The sequence below is a fragment of the Cottoperca gobio genome, chromosome 8, assembly GCF_900634415.1.
Source record: "Cottoperca gobio chromosome 8, fCotGob3.1, whole genome shotgun sequence".
Lineage (NCBI taxonomy): Eukaryota > Metazoa > Chordata > Actinopteri > Perciformes > Bovichtidae > Cottoperca > Cottoperca gobio.
In genome coordinates this window covers 17,634,756-17,652,031 of record NC_041362.1, presented here as the reverse complement: position 1 = coordinate 17,652,031, position 17,276 = coordinate 17,634,756, and the positions used below count along the sequence as shown (strand labels likewise).

The 17,276-nt window shown below is 42.1% G+C and overlaps 1 protein-coding gene across 1 annotated transcript in view; it reads left to right on the top strand.

The window, feature by feature from the left end:
* Positions 1–16,918, top strand: part of LOC115012515 (microtubule-associated serine/threonine-protein kinase 1-like) — a 45,590-nt gene extending 28,672 nt beyond the window's left edge. Inside the window, 21 exon segments of the mRNA XM_029438164.1 lie at positions 47–256; positions 1,696–1,797; positions 3,269–3,401; positions 3,499–3,566; positions 5,039–5,115; positions 5,243–5,451; positions 6,363–6,501; positions 6,655–6,787; positions 7,527–7,692; positions 7,800–7,901; positions 8,792–8,914; positions 9,249–9,358; positions 9,461–9,621; positions 10,082–10,341; positions 10,476–10,700; positions 10,794–11,023; positions 12,069–12,191; positions 12,298–12,431; positions 12,538–12,595; positions 12,597–12,729; positions 12,889–16,918. Of these exon segments, the coding sequence (XP_029294024.1) occupies positions 47–256; positions 1,696–1,797; positions 3,269–3,401; positions 3,499–3,566; positions 5,039–5,115; positions 5,243–5,451; positions 6,363–6,501; positions 6,655–6,787; positions 7,527–7,692; positions 7,800–7,901; positions 8,792–8,914; positions 9,249–9,358; positions 9,461–9,621; positions 10,082–10,341; positions 10,476–10,700; positions 10,794–11,023; positions 12,069–12,191; positions 12,298–12,431; positions 12,538–12,595; positions 12,597–12,729; positions 12,889–14,477 (4,485 nt within the window). The 3' untranslated portion in view covers positions 14,478–16,918.
* Positions 16,919–17,276: the final 358 nt, after the last annotated feature.

The following is a 17,276-nucleotide window of genomic DNA, read 5'->3' as shown; positions in this document are numbered from 1 at the left end:
GTCTCTTTCTCTGCCCACACATGATGCTCCTTTCTACCTCCACCAGGCCACAGCACAGATGGAGGGGAGGCTAGCCGAGTTCATCCAGGCTTTCTCTCCTGAAAACGTTCTTCCTCTGGCCGATGGAGTCCTCAGCTTCATTCACCACCAGATAGCTGAGCTGTCCAGAGACTGCCTGGCTAAATCCCGCGATGGCCTCATTACCTCCGTCTACTTTTTCGAGCTACAGGAGAACCTGGAGAAGCTTCTTCAGGATGTGAGTTAGAAAATATATAATGCCAACAATCTCATGTACGAGCAATAAAGACCTGACTGCGGCTAGGAAGCACTAATAACACCGATCAAGAAAGCAGTAAAGAATCAAAAGTCAAGTATCAAAAAGTAACAAAATTACAGAATGAAGTTTTGGATCCGCTCCAAATTTGAATCGGTTATTTCTCGGCCCATGCTACACCGTTCCACCAAGTTTATTGAAAATCGGGCCAGTAGTTTTTCTGTAGTCCTGCTGACAAACAAACAAAAACAAAACAAGTTGAAAACATAACCTCCTTGGTCGGGGTAATAATTACCCAGCTCTGCAGTTCCCCTCAACTCTACGCTATCCAGCATCTTTTAGATCATTGTTTTTGGTTCACAGCCAGTGTACTAATTTTGATTCAGTCTCACGGCTCTCATGAACTGTATTTTCAGCAGCACCTGTTTTTGTCAAAATATACCTAAAAGACCAATGTACGCTACCTACACAGCACCAAACAGCAAATATAACAAAGTTAGCAACTAGCTGGGGAACATAGCGGAGCATTTATAAGCTAAAGAGCCAAATATTTCCTTCAGGAGTTGGTGGAGACCAAAAACAGAGCTAAAAGGAAACTGAATAATGGGAAGTACGTGCGTCTGCTGGATGGGTAAATAGGGAACCGCTTGCTAACACATTCGCCATCAGCTTTACGTGGTAATACTACAGTATGTCATTTACAGCTAGAGGCCGAGTGGTCGAAAGATGTATTCATTAAGGTTTACATGGAAATGTGCCCCCAATTTCAACATTTGGGAATTTTTACTTTTTCTGTTGAAAATATTTCTCAAGGTAGGGAATCAAAAAATATATACATATCATTTTGGTATTGAAAAATCAGGTATCATATTGGCACTAGCATTGAAAAGCTTCAAATGGTACCGCTGGTAAAGTGTAGTGTTAAACATACACTGAAATAAATACATCTCTCCTTTGCTGAACGGGTTAATGTGATGCTGTAGAAAGTTATTGATGTACGGATTCAGCTCAAGTTTTCACATTTTATTCAAACTCGTGATTCCTTTGGTGAGAGATAGGATTTAAATGGCTGCGGTAAATGGAGGCTAATTGTGCTCAGAGCAGATAACGGGTATCAGGCAATTTCATCATCAACCTCATGTTGATGGCGTGATTAGATCGCTGTGATGACTCTGGGTCGCCTGGTTTTGGTTTGATTGTATCGGCTGTGTTTTTCATGATCAGATGGTCTCATGTGTCACAGCCTTTTGAAGCTTTTGTCTCTCACTTTGTCTTTTTGTCTCTCTTTTACCCTCAATGCAGGGCCGTGTCTGTGTTAGGGATTAAAGATTTTACTATGTCAGATGGCTTTTATAACAGTTGTTGATGTAAATCTTCTCTCGTTCTGTCTCCCTGTCTGTCGTTATGTCTCTCTCTGTCAGGCCTTTGAGCGTTCGGAGAGCTCCGAAGTAGCCTTCATCACAGAGTTGGCGAAGAAGCTTCTCATCATCATCTCCCGACCTGCCAGGCTTCTGGAGTGTCTGGTAAAGATGCCATCCTACTCTAGCTGCAAAGCTCACAATCCTCATCCAGCCCCACCCTTAATCGCAGAGCCGTTCACAGTTCACGTCCCTCATGTGACTTAAGACCAATTGATTTTCTTTAGATAAACATGGCCACAGATACTAATTTGTCAGCCCATTAAAAGCATGTAAGCACTCTGATGTGCTACACAGCGGGGGCAGAAAATCAAAACAAGCTAATGCTGAAGTAAAAGAGCCGGTCCAGTCTGTCTGGATGGGGAATGCATTTGCATTTAGATTAAAATGTGCCCTACCACGGTACGACTAATACCAGGCAGCGGCCCCCTGCTGCTGGGCCGCCTTCCAGTCTGACAGACCGTGACCATGGTGTCATTTAAAGTTGGAGGATGACTTTGTGTGTGTTTGTGTGTGTGTGCTTATGTCTGTCCGTCTACTGTCTGCCTGTGACTGTTTTTTTATAACAGTCTTCTGTCTCACTCGATGAGTCATGCCACAGTTTTTGATCATGAGCGACAGCCGAAACAGTGACATGAAGAATTGATTCGTCGATTTAATTCCACGCCTCGTTTTCTGCCATAGTGCTGCAGTTGGATTACAGTGGGTGTGATACATTGCATGTTTTTGAGATTGTTACTACTCAGGTTTGGATCAACAGCCAGGAGTTACAGTAGTGGTACACAAACCTTCCTCTGCAAAATAACATGTCAAGTACAATGTTTGAGCCAAAAGCTCATTTCTGAGAATGTGATGGAACCTTGTTTTTTTCTTTGGAAGCACATGAATTATAATTGTAGAGAAGTTTATTATAACAAAAATCATTTAATTTGAGCAAATAGAGGCGCAGAATAGCAAGTTCTCTCTTTCAATTGTAACACTAGAGAGCAGACTGGAGACAAAACAACCAATCAGAAATATTCTACTTTAACCAGTTAATCCAGTTGGTTGAAATTGTGGCACAATGTTACACTGTCAGGTTGAGTCATGGATAGATTACTGAAGGGCCTACCGGGCACAGGCCCAGGCGCCCAAAGTGTCAGGGGCCACACTGGGCTTGACCTACAAAATGTCTCTCAAAGAGACAAGTACCAACCAGGAAGAGACACACAATGACAACAAAGAGACTCAAAAAGACAATAAAAAGACCAAAACAATGTGACTGTGTCTTTACCCAAGTCTCTCCTGAGGCTGAAAACACTGCAGTGATCGTGTCTTCTAGAAACAAATCTTGGAGCTGCTCTAGAGGCAGTGAATCATCACACAACTGCTAAAAGCAGCCATGTTAGCTTTACCTGAATATGGAAACATTTTCTTCACAGTTTAACATTCAAACCAGCTTTTCTGGAAGCAATTTGTCAAACAAAAATGCAGTCATCCCACATAGTTTAATTTAATGTCATTACTTAAGTATTAATGGACCAGCTCTAGACACTTTCCACCTGATGACATCATGTCTTACTGCTCTGGTTTCCAGGAGTTTAATCCAGAGGAGTTCTACCATCTGCTGGAGGCGGCAGAGGACCACGCCAAGGAGGGTCACTTGATGAAAACGGACATTCCTCGTTACATCATCAGCCAGCTGGGAATGACCAGAGACCCTATTGAAGGTGAGGGATTGAAACGGAAACGTTGTTCAACACACATATTTAACTTAGTAATAAAGTAACTGACAGCTGATTTAAACGGACATATTTTCCTCATCAGAGATGGTAAACCTCGACAGTTACGACAGTGAGGGACCGCTGACCCCTGAAACAGATGACCCGACAGAGGTGAGATCAGAGTTTGATCCTCAATGTGGTGATTTCTCCATTCATCCACCATTTTCTTTTTCTTTTCCAGAGCGACAGTATAAAGTCTGGCCTGCCAAGGTTATTGTTGTTCTCGCTGAAAACGTCTGCTTCATCTGCGAATGACTTGCCGTACATCTAATTAAACTAATTTATGCTGAAGTGCAAAAAAATCCTTAAATCTCTGGGCCATCCCTCTAGCATTAGGCACGCTTCCAACTGCCAAAATTAAGCTAAGTAGGCAAAAAAAGATTAGATGAAGGGAGGGCGGTATAATATGACAGCCATTAGTGCCATTGTAGGTAAAAGAAAAAAAGAAATTGATAGCCGAGGGAGGGGTAATATTCTGAGAAGAACTCTGAGATTAAAGTGGTACATTTACAAGAATGAAACTCACAAATCTTTTTTTTTACTGTCATTAAAGTCACAAATGTACAAGAAAAAAACGTTGGATCAACGTCATCACACATCAGACAGTAAACAGGCAATGCCACACACGCACATTAGTGAGGAGGTGCAACAGTATGAAACATGTAGGCGATGTCCTTCATCTGTCCATCGTGTTCCTGACGCACAAAAGCTATCACCTCCTTGAGATCACTATGTTGTTTTCAAATCAAATCAAATCAAATCAAATCAAATTTATTTGTATAGCCCAATATCACAAATTATACATTTGTCTCAGTGTGCTTTACAGACTGTACAGGTTACAACACCCTCTGTCCTTAGACCCTCGCATCGCACAAGGAAAAACTTCCTAAAAGAAACCCCAAAATTAAAGGGGAAAAAATGGAAGAAACCTCAGGGAGAGCAACTGAGGAGGGATCCCTCTCCCAGGACGGACAGACGTGCAATAGATGTCGTGTGTACAGGATAAACAACATAGTACAAATACAACATTTGACAGAAATTATGTTGTGTTGGAAAAGAAAAAGAAATAGAAAGTTTGGATGAATCCAGGAAAATGTCAATAAGGCTTCCCGGTGTCCAGCAGGACCAGGGCAGCAGGCGCTGTCACGATTCTGAATACACCCACTTCAAGGCAAATGTCTCTTCACGGATGCTTATGATACTATGGTGATTCTGGGCTGAAATCACAAGAAATGCAGGCGTCTGTGATCAGGTTGAACCAAGCTTGAAAAGTGAAGCCATGTAATTCCTTGACAAAACACTTAATTTTTCCAGGGTTTTTCTAAATATATATATGTGACTTTATAATCTCAGAAAATATTCAAGTTGTTTTTCTCATAGATTTGTGAGTTTTCTTCTCGTGAATTTACCACTTAGAGATTCTGAGTTTTTTCTCAGAATATTACCGTATTTATTAAATGTTTACCTACAATGGCCCTGATACGCCGTCGTAGTATAGTCCAGAACGAAGGACACATAATTTGAATGTGCATCACTAAAGTACACACATATTTAATCACAGCGTTGTGATCCTTGATCCGCAGAGTAAGATTAGAGCAATGAAAGCACCAGAGGAAGCAGACTTCCAGACCATCAAGCTGATCAGTAATGGAGCATACGGGTGAGTAGAGCATTAGGACGTACTTAAATTACATCTGTAATACAGGCATGGACACAAATGTTGTTTTTTTACACGCAACACGTTGGCCACAAAGTAAAACTAATGTGTGCCTTTTCGTGTGAACTAGCGCTGTATACTTGGTGCGTCATCTGGAGACACGCCAGCGCTTTGCCATGAAGAAGATCAATAAACAAAACCTGATCCTGAGGAACCAAATCCAGCAGGCCTTTGTTGAAAGAGACATCCTCACCTTCGCAGAGAATCCCTTTGTCGTCTCCATGTTCTGTTCCTTCGAGACCCGTCGGCACCTCTGCATGGTCATGGAGTACGTAGAAGGTAAGACTATCGGTGTGTGTCAACTGATGGGAAAAACATTCTTGTTGGTTTGATGCTCTGCCCACAATCCAGTTGTTCTATGTAAAGTTATGTTCCTTGTCATGATGTTACCATTTCAACTTTGATATTTACTAAGTATAAGTAGCACTAATGGTGTGTCCCAAATCCATTATACATACAGTATGCACTAATTCTAATAAGGTCTTGAGTGTGCTCTCAGTGGATAGAAGACAAAATAACTACTGCTACAACAGTATACTATTAGATCATTAGTATGTAGAACATACTGTATAGAATTAGTATGTATTATGGACTTGGATAGATCGGGATCAGGTATACCAAACAAGTGTCAGGGCCCCCCGGCCTTTACCGACAACATTTCACTTAAAGAGTCACATACAAACCAGGAAGAGACTCTCTTTTACCATCACTGCAGTTTATAAAGAAACATAAATGACCAAAACAACTACAGAGAGACGCATAGAAAACAAAGAGACAACAACGAGATACAAAAAGACTACAAAGAGACTTACAACAAATATGAAAAGGGACAAAACAACCACAAAATGACACAAATCGACTACAAAGAGAGGCTAAACATGTATAAAGACTGTTTGTCTTGTTCCTAAGTAGGAGAGGAGGTGGGGCCTTTTGCACGTCTGTGCCCAGGGACCCAATGTCTCATAATTCGCCCATCAGTATAGATGTGGGACACTAGCATGGCTCTAGACTCCAAAGTCATGCTAGCTAAAGATCAACAGAACACAAAGATTAAAGTCACAAAGATTGCATGATCGCGTTCTGTTGGTAATTGGCCATTAATGGAAAATTGGACTCAAAGTACTAGGAGACAATCATGGTCATTTCTAATGTCAGCAGCAAGACTAAAAAGAAATGAATTGTGCTGGCAGGTGGAGACTGTGCCACTCTGCTGAAGAACATCGGAGCTCTGCCAGTGGAAATGGCACGCATGTACTTTGCAGAGACTATCCTTGCCCTGGAGTACTTGCACAACTATGGCATTGTACACCGTGACCTCAAGCCTGACAAGTAAGACGGAGTTAGTTTTCATCAAAGCGTTGCTAATAGATGATGCACATGGTGGCAATACATTACTAGACACTTGATATTTCATTGCTATTTTAAAAGACTGTAAATACAGCTTTCATGGCTTGAATTTAACTTTGCTGTTTCTATTCTCAGCCTCCTGATTACCTCAATGGGCCACATCAAGCTCACAGACTTCGGCCTTTCTAAGATGGGTCTGATGAGTCTCACCACCAACTTGTATGAAGGACACATAGAGAAGGATACTCGGGAGTTCTTGGATAAACAGGTAAGACAAAGACAACATAGCTGTATACTTAAATCCCAATTCATTTGGAATAATTCCTGCAAGGCCGGATTTTACATAGACAATTTATTGAAGTCATTTTAATTTACCTGCACTATTAATTAAATGCAAGTACTGGCTGAGTAATAAATATAAATAAATAAATGTAAATAATCACATATGCAATGTGACTCTTTACCTACAGTACGATCCAAATACAGCTTGAATATTAAACGTCCTTTGATGTCTATGCAAAGATATTCCCTGTAATTGTGTGCCAGGTATCTCTGAAGCATGGAAAAGAAAACACTTGGCAGAACAATAGGCCGGTATATCCTCAGTTATTAGAATCATTTCTTTTTTAGGTGAGGTTTATTTTTTCTCAAGCCTTCCCTTCAGTGCTCCTGCTTTGAAATAAGCCTCATTATTTTTGTGTGTATGCATTATGGCAGCCAGAAATCTGTTAGCATTCAGTGCATACCCATCTGCACATGAAAACCCTCGCTGAGGCTTTCATCTTGTCCTGGCATCCCTGAAGAGATCTATTTAGCCAGGCAGAAATATGCATGCTCCATACACCTGTGCAGCCACACACTGTACATGTTTCAAAACAGGTAGAAAATACATTTATATGAATATCTTCTTTAGAATAATCTGAACTCGGGACAGTCATTCACAGGAAGTGGAGCGCTGGTACGTAATAGACAACAGAAGAAATCAAGTGCTGCTGTTCTTCCTTCAGGTGTGTGGAACTCCGGAGTACATCGCCCCGGAGGTTATTCTTCGTCAAGGTTATGGGAAGCCAGTGGACTGGTGGGCTATGGGCATCATCCTGTATGAGTTCCTGGTGGGCTGTGTGCCTTTCTTTGGAGACACTCCAGAGGAGCTGTTCGGGCAGGTCATTACAGGTGAGGGATCAGGGATCAAGTTGAAATAGTATCATTCAACATACTTTCCTCACCTGTTCATCACAACATTCCTCATGTTCTCTCTCTCTCCCTGCTGTATCCGGTAGATGACATAGTGTGGCCAGAAGGGGATGAGGCGCTCCCTTTTGATGCCCAGCACCTGATCTCCTCCCTGCTGCAGACCAATCCACTAGTTCGACTGGGCACAGGTCAGTCACCCAGATTACTGGCTTACCAACATTAAGTCAACTTAACTATTTCAAACAATCATATTTTATTTTATATAACTTTATTTTTAGCTAACTACTTATTTTATTTTTAGCTAACTACTTATTTTATTTTTAGCTAACTATTTAAACCATTTATCTTTTACTTGTAGATAATTATTTTAAACATTTATTTTATTTTTAGCTAACCATTTAAACCAGGGGTGGGGAATCCGGCCCTCGAGGTAATTCGTAAAACGCACACAAAAAGATTCCACTAGCAAAAAAAATAGACGGTAATATTTTAAATGGGCGACTATCTGTTTTTCCTGGCCAAGGTCAGGGTCCTTGAACACAACACGAACAGAACGTGTCATCACGTGGTCACGTCATGTCAAAAAAATTTTTAAACGAGACGGTCGTTGACATCAGTGAACGCAGCATGGCGAGTGTAAAACAGAAAGCTGGATGTGGAATGTCGCACTTTCCAGGAGAAATGCCCTTGATAGGAAAAAGGTTCCCCACTCCTGATTTAAACCGTTGAGACTTCTCCACTAAGTGCTCTCTAGTTTTCATGCACTCTGAATCTCAAATGTGGTATTCTGTTGCTACAATTGATTATTTTTTTAATTAGCTGAGCAGCTTCACAATCTTTCCACGTGCCCCCTAGTACCTGCTAAAGTACCCCCTGGGGTACATGTACCCCTGGTTGGGAATCACTGACCTTGAACACTAATTGTCATCCTGCCTTTAGGCTCACAGATTCAGTTTACCCAAATAAGTCAACTTCTGTCTCAGTCAAAGTGCCTCTGCTTGCTTCAGGGCTGCATTTATTACCTGTCTGTCTTTATCTCCCTCTCTCTCCCCTTCCCCTCCCATCCTCGGCCCTCTAGGTGGTGCTTTTGAAGTGAGGCAGCACTCATTCTTCACAGAGGTGAACTGGAACAGCCTGCTGAGACAGAAGGCAGAGTTCATTCCTCACCTGGAGTCTGAGGAAGACACCAGTTATTTTGACAGTAAGTCTACTGCTGGGGATTCCAGACACGGACCACAGATCCCCTTGAGCTCAGAAAAATCGCATTCATCAAAACAGCCCTGGGTCTTCTGAATCATCCCCATCTTTGCCACACCAGCCTCGTTAAGTCCCATGTTACCAGGATAACTACTATAAATGTCGAAGAGTTGGCAGCTTTTCGTGTAGGTTAATCTATCGGTACACAGTGACTGGTTTAGTCTTATATGGGCCAATGTCAGTAGCTAATAATGTGTGTGAGAGACAGAGAAAAGTAATGCCTCTGTGAATATTTGCACTTTGTAAAACTACGATGTCTTGTCAACTTTCCTCAAAAGCCCGATCTGAGCGCTACCATCATGTGCAGTCATACGATGAGGAAGATACCAACGACGATGAGCCCGTGGAGATACATCGCTTCTCATCCTGCTCCCCTCGCTTCAGCAAGGTCCTTCACATTAAAACCTGCCTCCTACTTCATCTAAAGAGAATGTTTAAAGCGTTTTAAATTGGCTCACAAAATATAATGTTTTGTTGTGTGGGCCTGCAGGTGTACAGCAGTATGGAGCATCTCTCCCAGCTGGAGCATAAAGCCCCTGGTGTGACTCTACGGGAGCACAAGGTCCCCAGGGAGGATAGAGTGGCCAAGAGAGAAAGCCTGGGTAGCCTCACGCTCAGGGACAAGAGCTGGAGGACTGGATCGCCCGAGATGTGAGTGCAGCCCACCAAAAGTAGTGACAAATGTTTACTGCCAAAGAAAGTTGAAATAGGTCTGAGATAGTAAAAGCAACAACACAATAAAATACATGTTTTTCTCTTTTACAAAGAGTTTCTATGGAAAAAGAAAATTCTGGTCAGGATTTTGTCAGGATCATTTTATTGGGTTTTATTGTGGTATTAATTTTGGCCACAAGAGACTGATGTGCACCCCGACCCCATATTCTAAATAGTTTTATAATAACATTAAGTAACATTTAACAGTAACTTTCTCCACCTGTTTTTAATGCACAGTAAAAAACAAACATATTTTCAATCGAACTCAGAAAATGGATTAACCTCTCAGGCTGTAGTTTCCTTGTCTATCTAGCCAATAATAGTTTTGTGTTCAATATCATATACTGTTCATCTAGAATAACTATATACCAAAGTACGACTGCCTTGCTCTTCTCAGGAAGCGCTTATCCTGCTCTGAGTCTTCCTTCTACGAGTGCGACTCCAGCCCACCGTCCGGGGCCCGAAGACGCTTCTCTGCCCTCATGGATACACACCGCCTGGCCTCCCCTCTGGAGGTGGACTCTGAGCTGCCTGTCCCCAGCAGGCAGCCTCCAGTGAAGGCCAGAGGGGCTTCCCTGGAAGGATCTATGGGTGCTATTCCCTCCCAAGGCGATATGAGAACACTCCTTAAAGATAGCAATGGTCTCACAGCGGGAGGTAAGAAGGGATGAGGAAGCACGATGTCACTCAACAGTTTGATTTGTGACAATAAGCCCGTTTTTAATCACAATTTTAATTTATAACAAGAGCATGTTTTAACTGTTGGGTTTCATGTCACCATCATTACACAGACAAGCTTTTGAGACCTGCTGATGCACCGTTGCTTCTACCAGGCAGTGCTACTGTTCTGGGGCTTCCAGACCCACAGGGGTCTCGTGGGGCCACCACTGACCTGGTGCTGCGAAGGGTTCGCCACCAGCAGCTCTCAGCTGAAGGAGAAAAACATAACTCACGACCAGGAACCAAAGTTATCAAATCAGCTTCTGCTACTGCTTTGTCTGTCATCATTCCTGCAGGTAAATGCACTGCTTATATGACATTAGCAAATTCACTGTAAAAAAGGAAATAAATTCTGTAATGTAACCTGAACTCCATCCATCTTTCCTCAGTGGAGCAACATGTTGCGTCCCCGCTAGCGAGCCCCATGTCTCCTCGCTCCCTCTCGTCCAACCCCTCCTCCCGTGACTCTTCTCCCAGCAGAGACTACTCTCCCGTGGTCAACGTCCTGCATTCGCCAATCACCATCCACCGCTCAGGGAAGAAGTATGGCTTCACTCTACGAGCCATCAGAGTCTACATGGGAGACAGTGATGTTTACAGCGTGCATCACATGGTCTGGGTGAGAGAGCTAATAATACACTTTCTTTCTATAGCAAATTTCATACATACAACGTTAAACAAAAGCACTGAAAATCAAGATTTTTAAAATGGGTCTTACAGTAGGATGGCTTTGTTTGTTTTTTGTTTTTTGACAGGCAGGCTGTTCTTAATTGTTGGTAAGGCGGCGGCTAGGAGTATAGAGGAATAAATACTAAACCACTCAGAGTCTTGTAAACAAATACTTTGAAGGGGTTGTACATTTATAAGAGCATTGCAATATTCAGGAAGAGAGAAAACAAAGAACAAAGTGTTGATAAATGTTTGTGCTTCCTGTAGAGTGGTTGCGTTAGAATTTCTCGTGGTCCGTCACACTTATAGATTATGCATTTATAAAGGAGAGAATGGAGAGAAACAGAGACACCGACTGTGCGGTCACTTTTTACATCAACACATGAAGCTGATGAATAATTTTTTTTCCCGCAGTGACAGCGGAGGCAACTAAAACAGGCGATTCTGAACAATACAATTTTACACATTTAGTTTTAGTGTCTTTGCCTTGGACAGATAGTTTCTCATGAGCATTTTAATTTTGTCCTGACGGCTGAAACCGCAGCGCTTTACTGCTACAATGGAGACTACATCAGCAGCGGCACTTAATTTCCCGATCCTCAAAGCACACGCTTCACTGGGAGGACATCCTGCAGCATGCGCTCCTTCTGGAGTCATTAGGCATTAGCGATATGTACCGCTGTGTGTCGTCTGCATAGCTTTGAAACACCGTATTGTCATATATTGTGGCTGAGTGGAAGCATGTATAATGAAAAAATGTGCAGACCAAGTATGAAGCCCTGTGGAACACCATATGAAATGTACTGAATATCTGAAACCTACCAGAACTTGTTCTACCTATTAGCACAGTGCAACCTGTAGCATCAAATGCAGCGATTAGATGTTTCTGCCAGAATGATCAATGCTTGTCTTTGTCCTATCTGCCCCCATGAGATAAACAGCTTTTCTGGTAAATATCTAAATATGTTTCATTAAATCCTTTGTTCTAATCACAGCATGTGGAGGATGGAGGTCCCGCCCAGGAAGCTGGACTTAGCGCTGGTGACCTCATCACTCATGTAAACGGGGAGTCAGTCCACGGTCTGGTCCATACAGAGGTGGTGGAGCTCATCCTGAAGGTGAAGATAACCTACCTATCTTATCTTTATGTACATTTTAAGATTTCAAATAAAATGTGCTGATAAAATAATGTGATTCATATGAGTATATATATATAATCTACAGAGTGGAAACAAGGTGACAGTTACCACTACTCCATTTGAGAACACCTCTATTAAAGTGGGTCCTGCCCGCAAGTCCAGCTATAAATCCAAGATGGCACGGCGCAGCAAGAGGACAGGAGCCAAGGAGGGACAAGAGTGCGTTACTTCAAAATAGATGCTTTTCATTACAATAATGCATAATCTTTTATGTTTTGCATGCCTTTTATTCTCCTCATCATATTTATTTATTTTGTCTTTTCAGGAAGAAGCGCAGCTCCCTGTTCAGGAAAATCACCAAGCAGTCCAACCTCCTGCACACCTAGCCGCAGCCTCTCCTCTTTAAATCGCTCTCTTTCATCTGGAGACAGCCTCCCAGGCTCCCCCACCCACAGCCTCTCCGCCCGCTCGCCCACCCAGAGTTACCGCTCCAATCTTACTGAACCCCCTTACATGGGTTAGTATGGAAGGCCTAGCATACGTGTGTCTGCTCGTACCTGATCTGACATTCTGAAAACAATCAATAGATATATTTTTTAAAACACGATGGGTTGTTGTTGCAGCAAAGTCAAGAGGGACATATTTATTTAAAGTGTGTTTCCTCTCCTCTCCTCAGGCACCTCCTCCCAGAGCAGCTCCCCAGCATCCAGTACCCCCAACTCCCCTGCAGCGTCTCACCATATGAGGCCCAGCTCCCTGCACGGCCTGTCTCCCAAACTTCACCGCCAGTACCGCTCTGCGCGCTGCAAATCTGCCGGCAACATCCCGTTATCCCCCCTGGCTCACACCCCCTCCCCGACCACCTCCTCTCCCCCACCTCTCTCTGGCCACACGGTAGGGAGCTCCAACACCACACAGACGTTCCCTGCCAAGCTGCACTCCTCGCCTCCTGTTGCCCGCCCTCGTCCCAAAAGTGCAGAGCCGCCCAGATCCCCCCTGCTGCAGCGGGTGCAGTCGGCAGAAAAGCTAGGCGCACCAAATCTGCCTTCCTCCTCTTCATCGTCACCGTCGCCTTCTCCTCTGACAGGCGGGGTGTCATTGCGCAAGCATAGCCTGGAGGTGGCGCACGGCGATTACAGGAGAGATTCCTTCCATTGTGAGCACAGTCTACAAAGCCTGCTAGAGATGGAAGGAGAGAATGGACCTGCTCCACCATCTCCTTCATCATCTTCCTCCCCCTCTCCTCCCATGGGAGGGGAGATTGGAGGCCTGAAACCTATCAGGAGGCTGGGAAGGCAGGAGTCACCGCTCAGCCGTGACACTCTGATCACATCAAGAGAGAAACATACCCAGACTGCAGCGCCTGAGCTCACTGAGAGCATGGCCACTAAAGCTGAGACCAAGAGCAATGTTGTTGATAAAACATCCACTGCTGAAGTTCTCAAGAATAACACAGGTGTAGCTGCGCTGAAGCCTAGTCCAGCTCTTGTCTCACCCACTGCAGAGGCCAAGCCGAGCCCAGGGGATAAACTTCAAAAAGTATGTACTTCAAGTTCTGAGGCAGCCGTCTCCAAGAGTAAACTCAGTGAGAAAATCTCAACCCCCGGCACATCAAAGGGCCTGCAACAACAAGACGGTAAGCAGCAGAGTGTTCAGACAGACAGTGGAGCTGCAGCTAAAGCTCAGGAGAAGACTGAGGAGAAATTGAAAAGCACTGCAGACAAAGGGAACATGCAGAAAGTACCCTCTGCAGAGCAGCCCAAGCCACGTAGAGGCACAGATAGCGGAGAGAAGGGAGGCGTCGGTGGTGGCGGTGATAAAGCAGCTGAGACGTCCAAGGTCAAAGGACCTGCACCCCCGGTTCCCACCCAGGCTGCTGCCAGATCCAAGGTTTCAAACAGTTACCGCACGGCCAAGGAGGAGAGGGCGCACCTGGAGGTCCTGGAAGAGAATCCCATGTCGCCCTGCTCTAATGCAGCCTCACCCTGCTCCGGCAAGGCTCGCCCGATGTCTCCGGGGGATAAAGCCAGCTTTGTCACCCAGCTCACAAGCGTGGCAAAAACAGTGCTCGGGCCTATAAAGGGGGGATCGCAAGAGGGGGCTAAGGCTAAAGACACCTCCAAGTCAAGTGAGGAGAAGCGAGGAAACACAGCAGGAAAAGCAGAGGTGTCTGGGGGCGGCCGCCGGGGGGCTCAGACAGCCACCTCAGCAGGCTCAGTCCAGTTTGATAGAGGAAACATTCGGAGCTCCAAGCATCACTCGTGATAAAAAGAGTAATACTCTCCCATGTAATGCCTTTTACTGTAGCATCACACTGACATATCGTTAATTAACATGACTTTGAATGGAGGGGGAGAAATAAATGCCTGAAGAAATAACACCAAATAGTTGACATGTGACATGTAGACACATCAAGATGCATCAGCCATGTTGGAAAATGTGCGCACATGGTATCATAATGTAGGCCTGTGTATGTACTGTATGTTCAATGTGTTGTGTGTGTGTATGTATATAGGGGAAAAGATGCATATGTCTTAATGCATGTCTGACACTGTACATGGAAAAATTAAAGAATATTTAAAAAAGAAGATATAAAGCTGACCTTAAGGTGGTGAACACTGTGAACAACTTTTCAACACGTTAACTGTGTGTACACGAGCAGGTTATGTTATAAACGGGCATTACTCACACTTCAGCTCCATCGCCATCATTTAGTTCAGTTGAGATTGTAAAAGAACAACAAGTACTCTATTTCTGTAACACCGCATGATGTCATAACTGCACAAAATGTAATACATTTTCTCTACATTATGTAATAACACCCACACTTTGTAATAATCTCCTGCATTTTGTAATAAACAGCTTGATGTAATAAATAATTACATATCGCATGTGTTCTTACAAAATGCGGGAGATGCACTTTCTTTATTGCAAATGTAATAATACATGCATTTTGTAACCATAACCAAAATGAATGTCTTCATCTGTACACATATTATATTTTTAAGAAGGATAAGGAAATAAAGTTACACTCAATGTAGATAAAAGATAATCTACTGAACTAATTGAGCTTTTAAAAATAACTTTGAGTTAATATGATTCATGCTTGAATGCATAAAATAAATTGTTTTGTTAACAATAACACATTTATGAATGAAGACATGTTTGGTTGGTTATTACATAATGCATGTATTCTTACATTGTCATGAACAAAAGAAATGTTGTAATAACCACTGCAATATGTAATCAAATTAATATTATTATTATTATTATTATTATTACATGTTGCGTTAAGGCTAGTTATTACAAAGTGCAGGTGTTATTACATAATAAAGTGAAAACGTATGACATGTTGTCTAGTTATTACGTAAAGGCTCGTGTTATTCTGGAAACTGGACCAAGATACCAAAATGCTTGCAGTGATGGAATTAGGTGAATCAGCTTCACGTGTGTTTAAGGGCTGAACATTAGTGGAATTGAAAGAGGTAGATTCGATGAACTTGCACAGGGACACTATGCAAAATGCTAATAATGCCACTTTTATTTTGGTGTCCCCGATCACTAAGTTTACATTGTGCTCCAGACAAGAAGAAGAGAAGACAGAGGAAAAGGGTTGCAATAAGCCGAGCAACAAACACATTTTGTTTTAAACATCGTCTCCATTGATCGTAGTGAAATGTGCAATTATATATTTTAGGCTATTAAGTGAATACACTAGTGTGTGTGGTGAGGAGACAAAGGAAAGTAGGCTAGAAATGCTCCTTCACTCACTCTTTTCTATATATGCAGATGTATATGTGTAATGTTTCGTGTGAAGGAAAGTGCCAGTCTGTTTTTTTTTTAAGGAATGATTTTGTTTTGTTGTTTACACTTAATGTATAATTAAATATGCAATCCAACAGTGCCCAGTTTCATAAAACGGAGCACCCTTGTCAGTGATACAATAGTAGACTATACACAAAGCCAGGAGTAGATGTGTTGAGAGAGTCTTTAGTGGTGAGGTCTTGTTTGTTCTTGTGTATTACAGAAAAATGATCTTGATAGTTTTGGGACACTAGGCTCAGATCTGTCGTAGACTGCCACCTTGTGGGACTATGTCACATTACACCAAGAGTCCTGAGGTGAAAAGAAAGACAGATGTACATTTTGCCTGCGGATTTTTCCATTTAATACACTATTATCCGAATGCATAATTCTTGAGCTTAAGAAAGTCTATATTTTATGTATTAGGATGTAGTCGTCATCAGACATCAACCCAATGTTTGGATCTGTGTTTGGAGTTTGTGTGTGATGTGAGAAAAATTGCACTTTATTTTGTGTCAAATATTTTTATTTACTGGTCTTATATATTTGATTTGATTATTTTTCTATTTATAACACTTTTTTTTATTAATTCAAATGTTTTACTTGTCACTAGTTAGTGAATTTCTGCTTTACTACAGAAATAAGTTATTTATAAACTTTGCATTTAGACTGAGAAACCTACCAAATCTGTGTGACCCTATTGTGTGCAGTTTTGACGTTCATTCCAATATGTCTGAAGTTGTGATATTGCTGTCCAAGTGGTTGTTTTTTTTTACAGCAACAACTATCTCTGCCTGTTGTCGTCCATTATGTTGCTACATATTTACTAGCCACCATTGTGAAAAACCAATGCAAAAAAGCCTATAGTGCAGAAATGTAATAAAATGCAGAGAAACCCCTCATTTGTCTGACTTTCTTTTAAATAAAAACAGCATAATGGGTATCATGTCATAATAGAGGTTCTATTCTACTCCATCTAATGTTAATATAATAAAATAATAATAATAATAATAATAATACACTTTATTTTAAGAAGGGAAAATAGATAATACAATTAGATTAGACAATTACATAAAATACATAAGTGAAATAAAAAACATTAACACCATTAAGAATAAGAATAATGAGATAATTAGTAAAGAAAATATAAAGAATGACATTAATTATGTGCCAAATTAAATAAATAGTTTTCAGTTGTAATTTAAAAACGTTCGCAGTGCCTGCATCTCTTTTAGGTCTTGGTAGGATATTCCACATTTT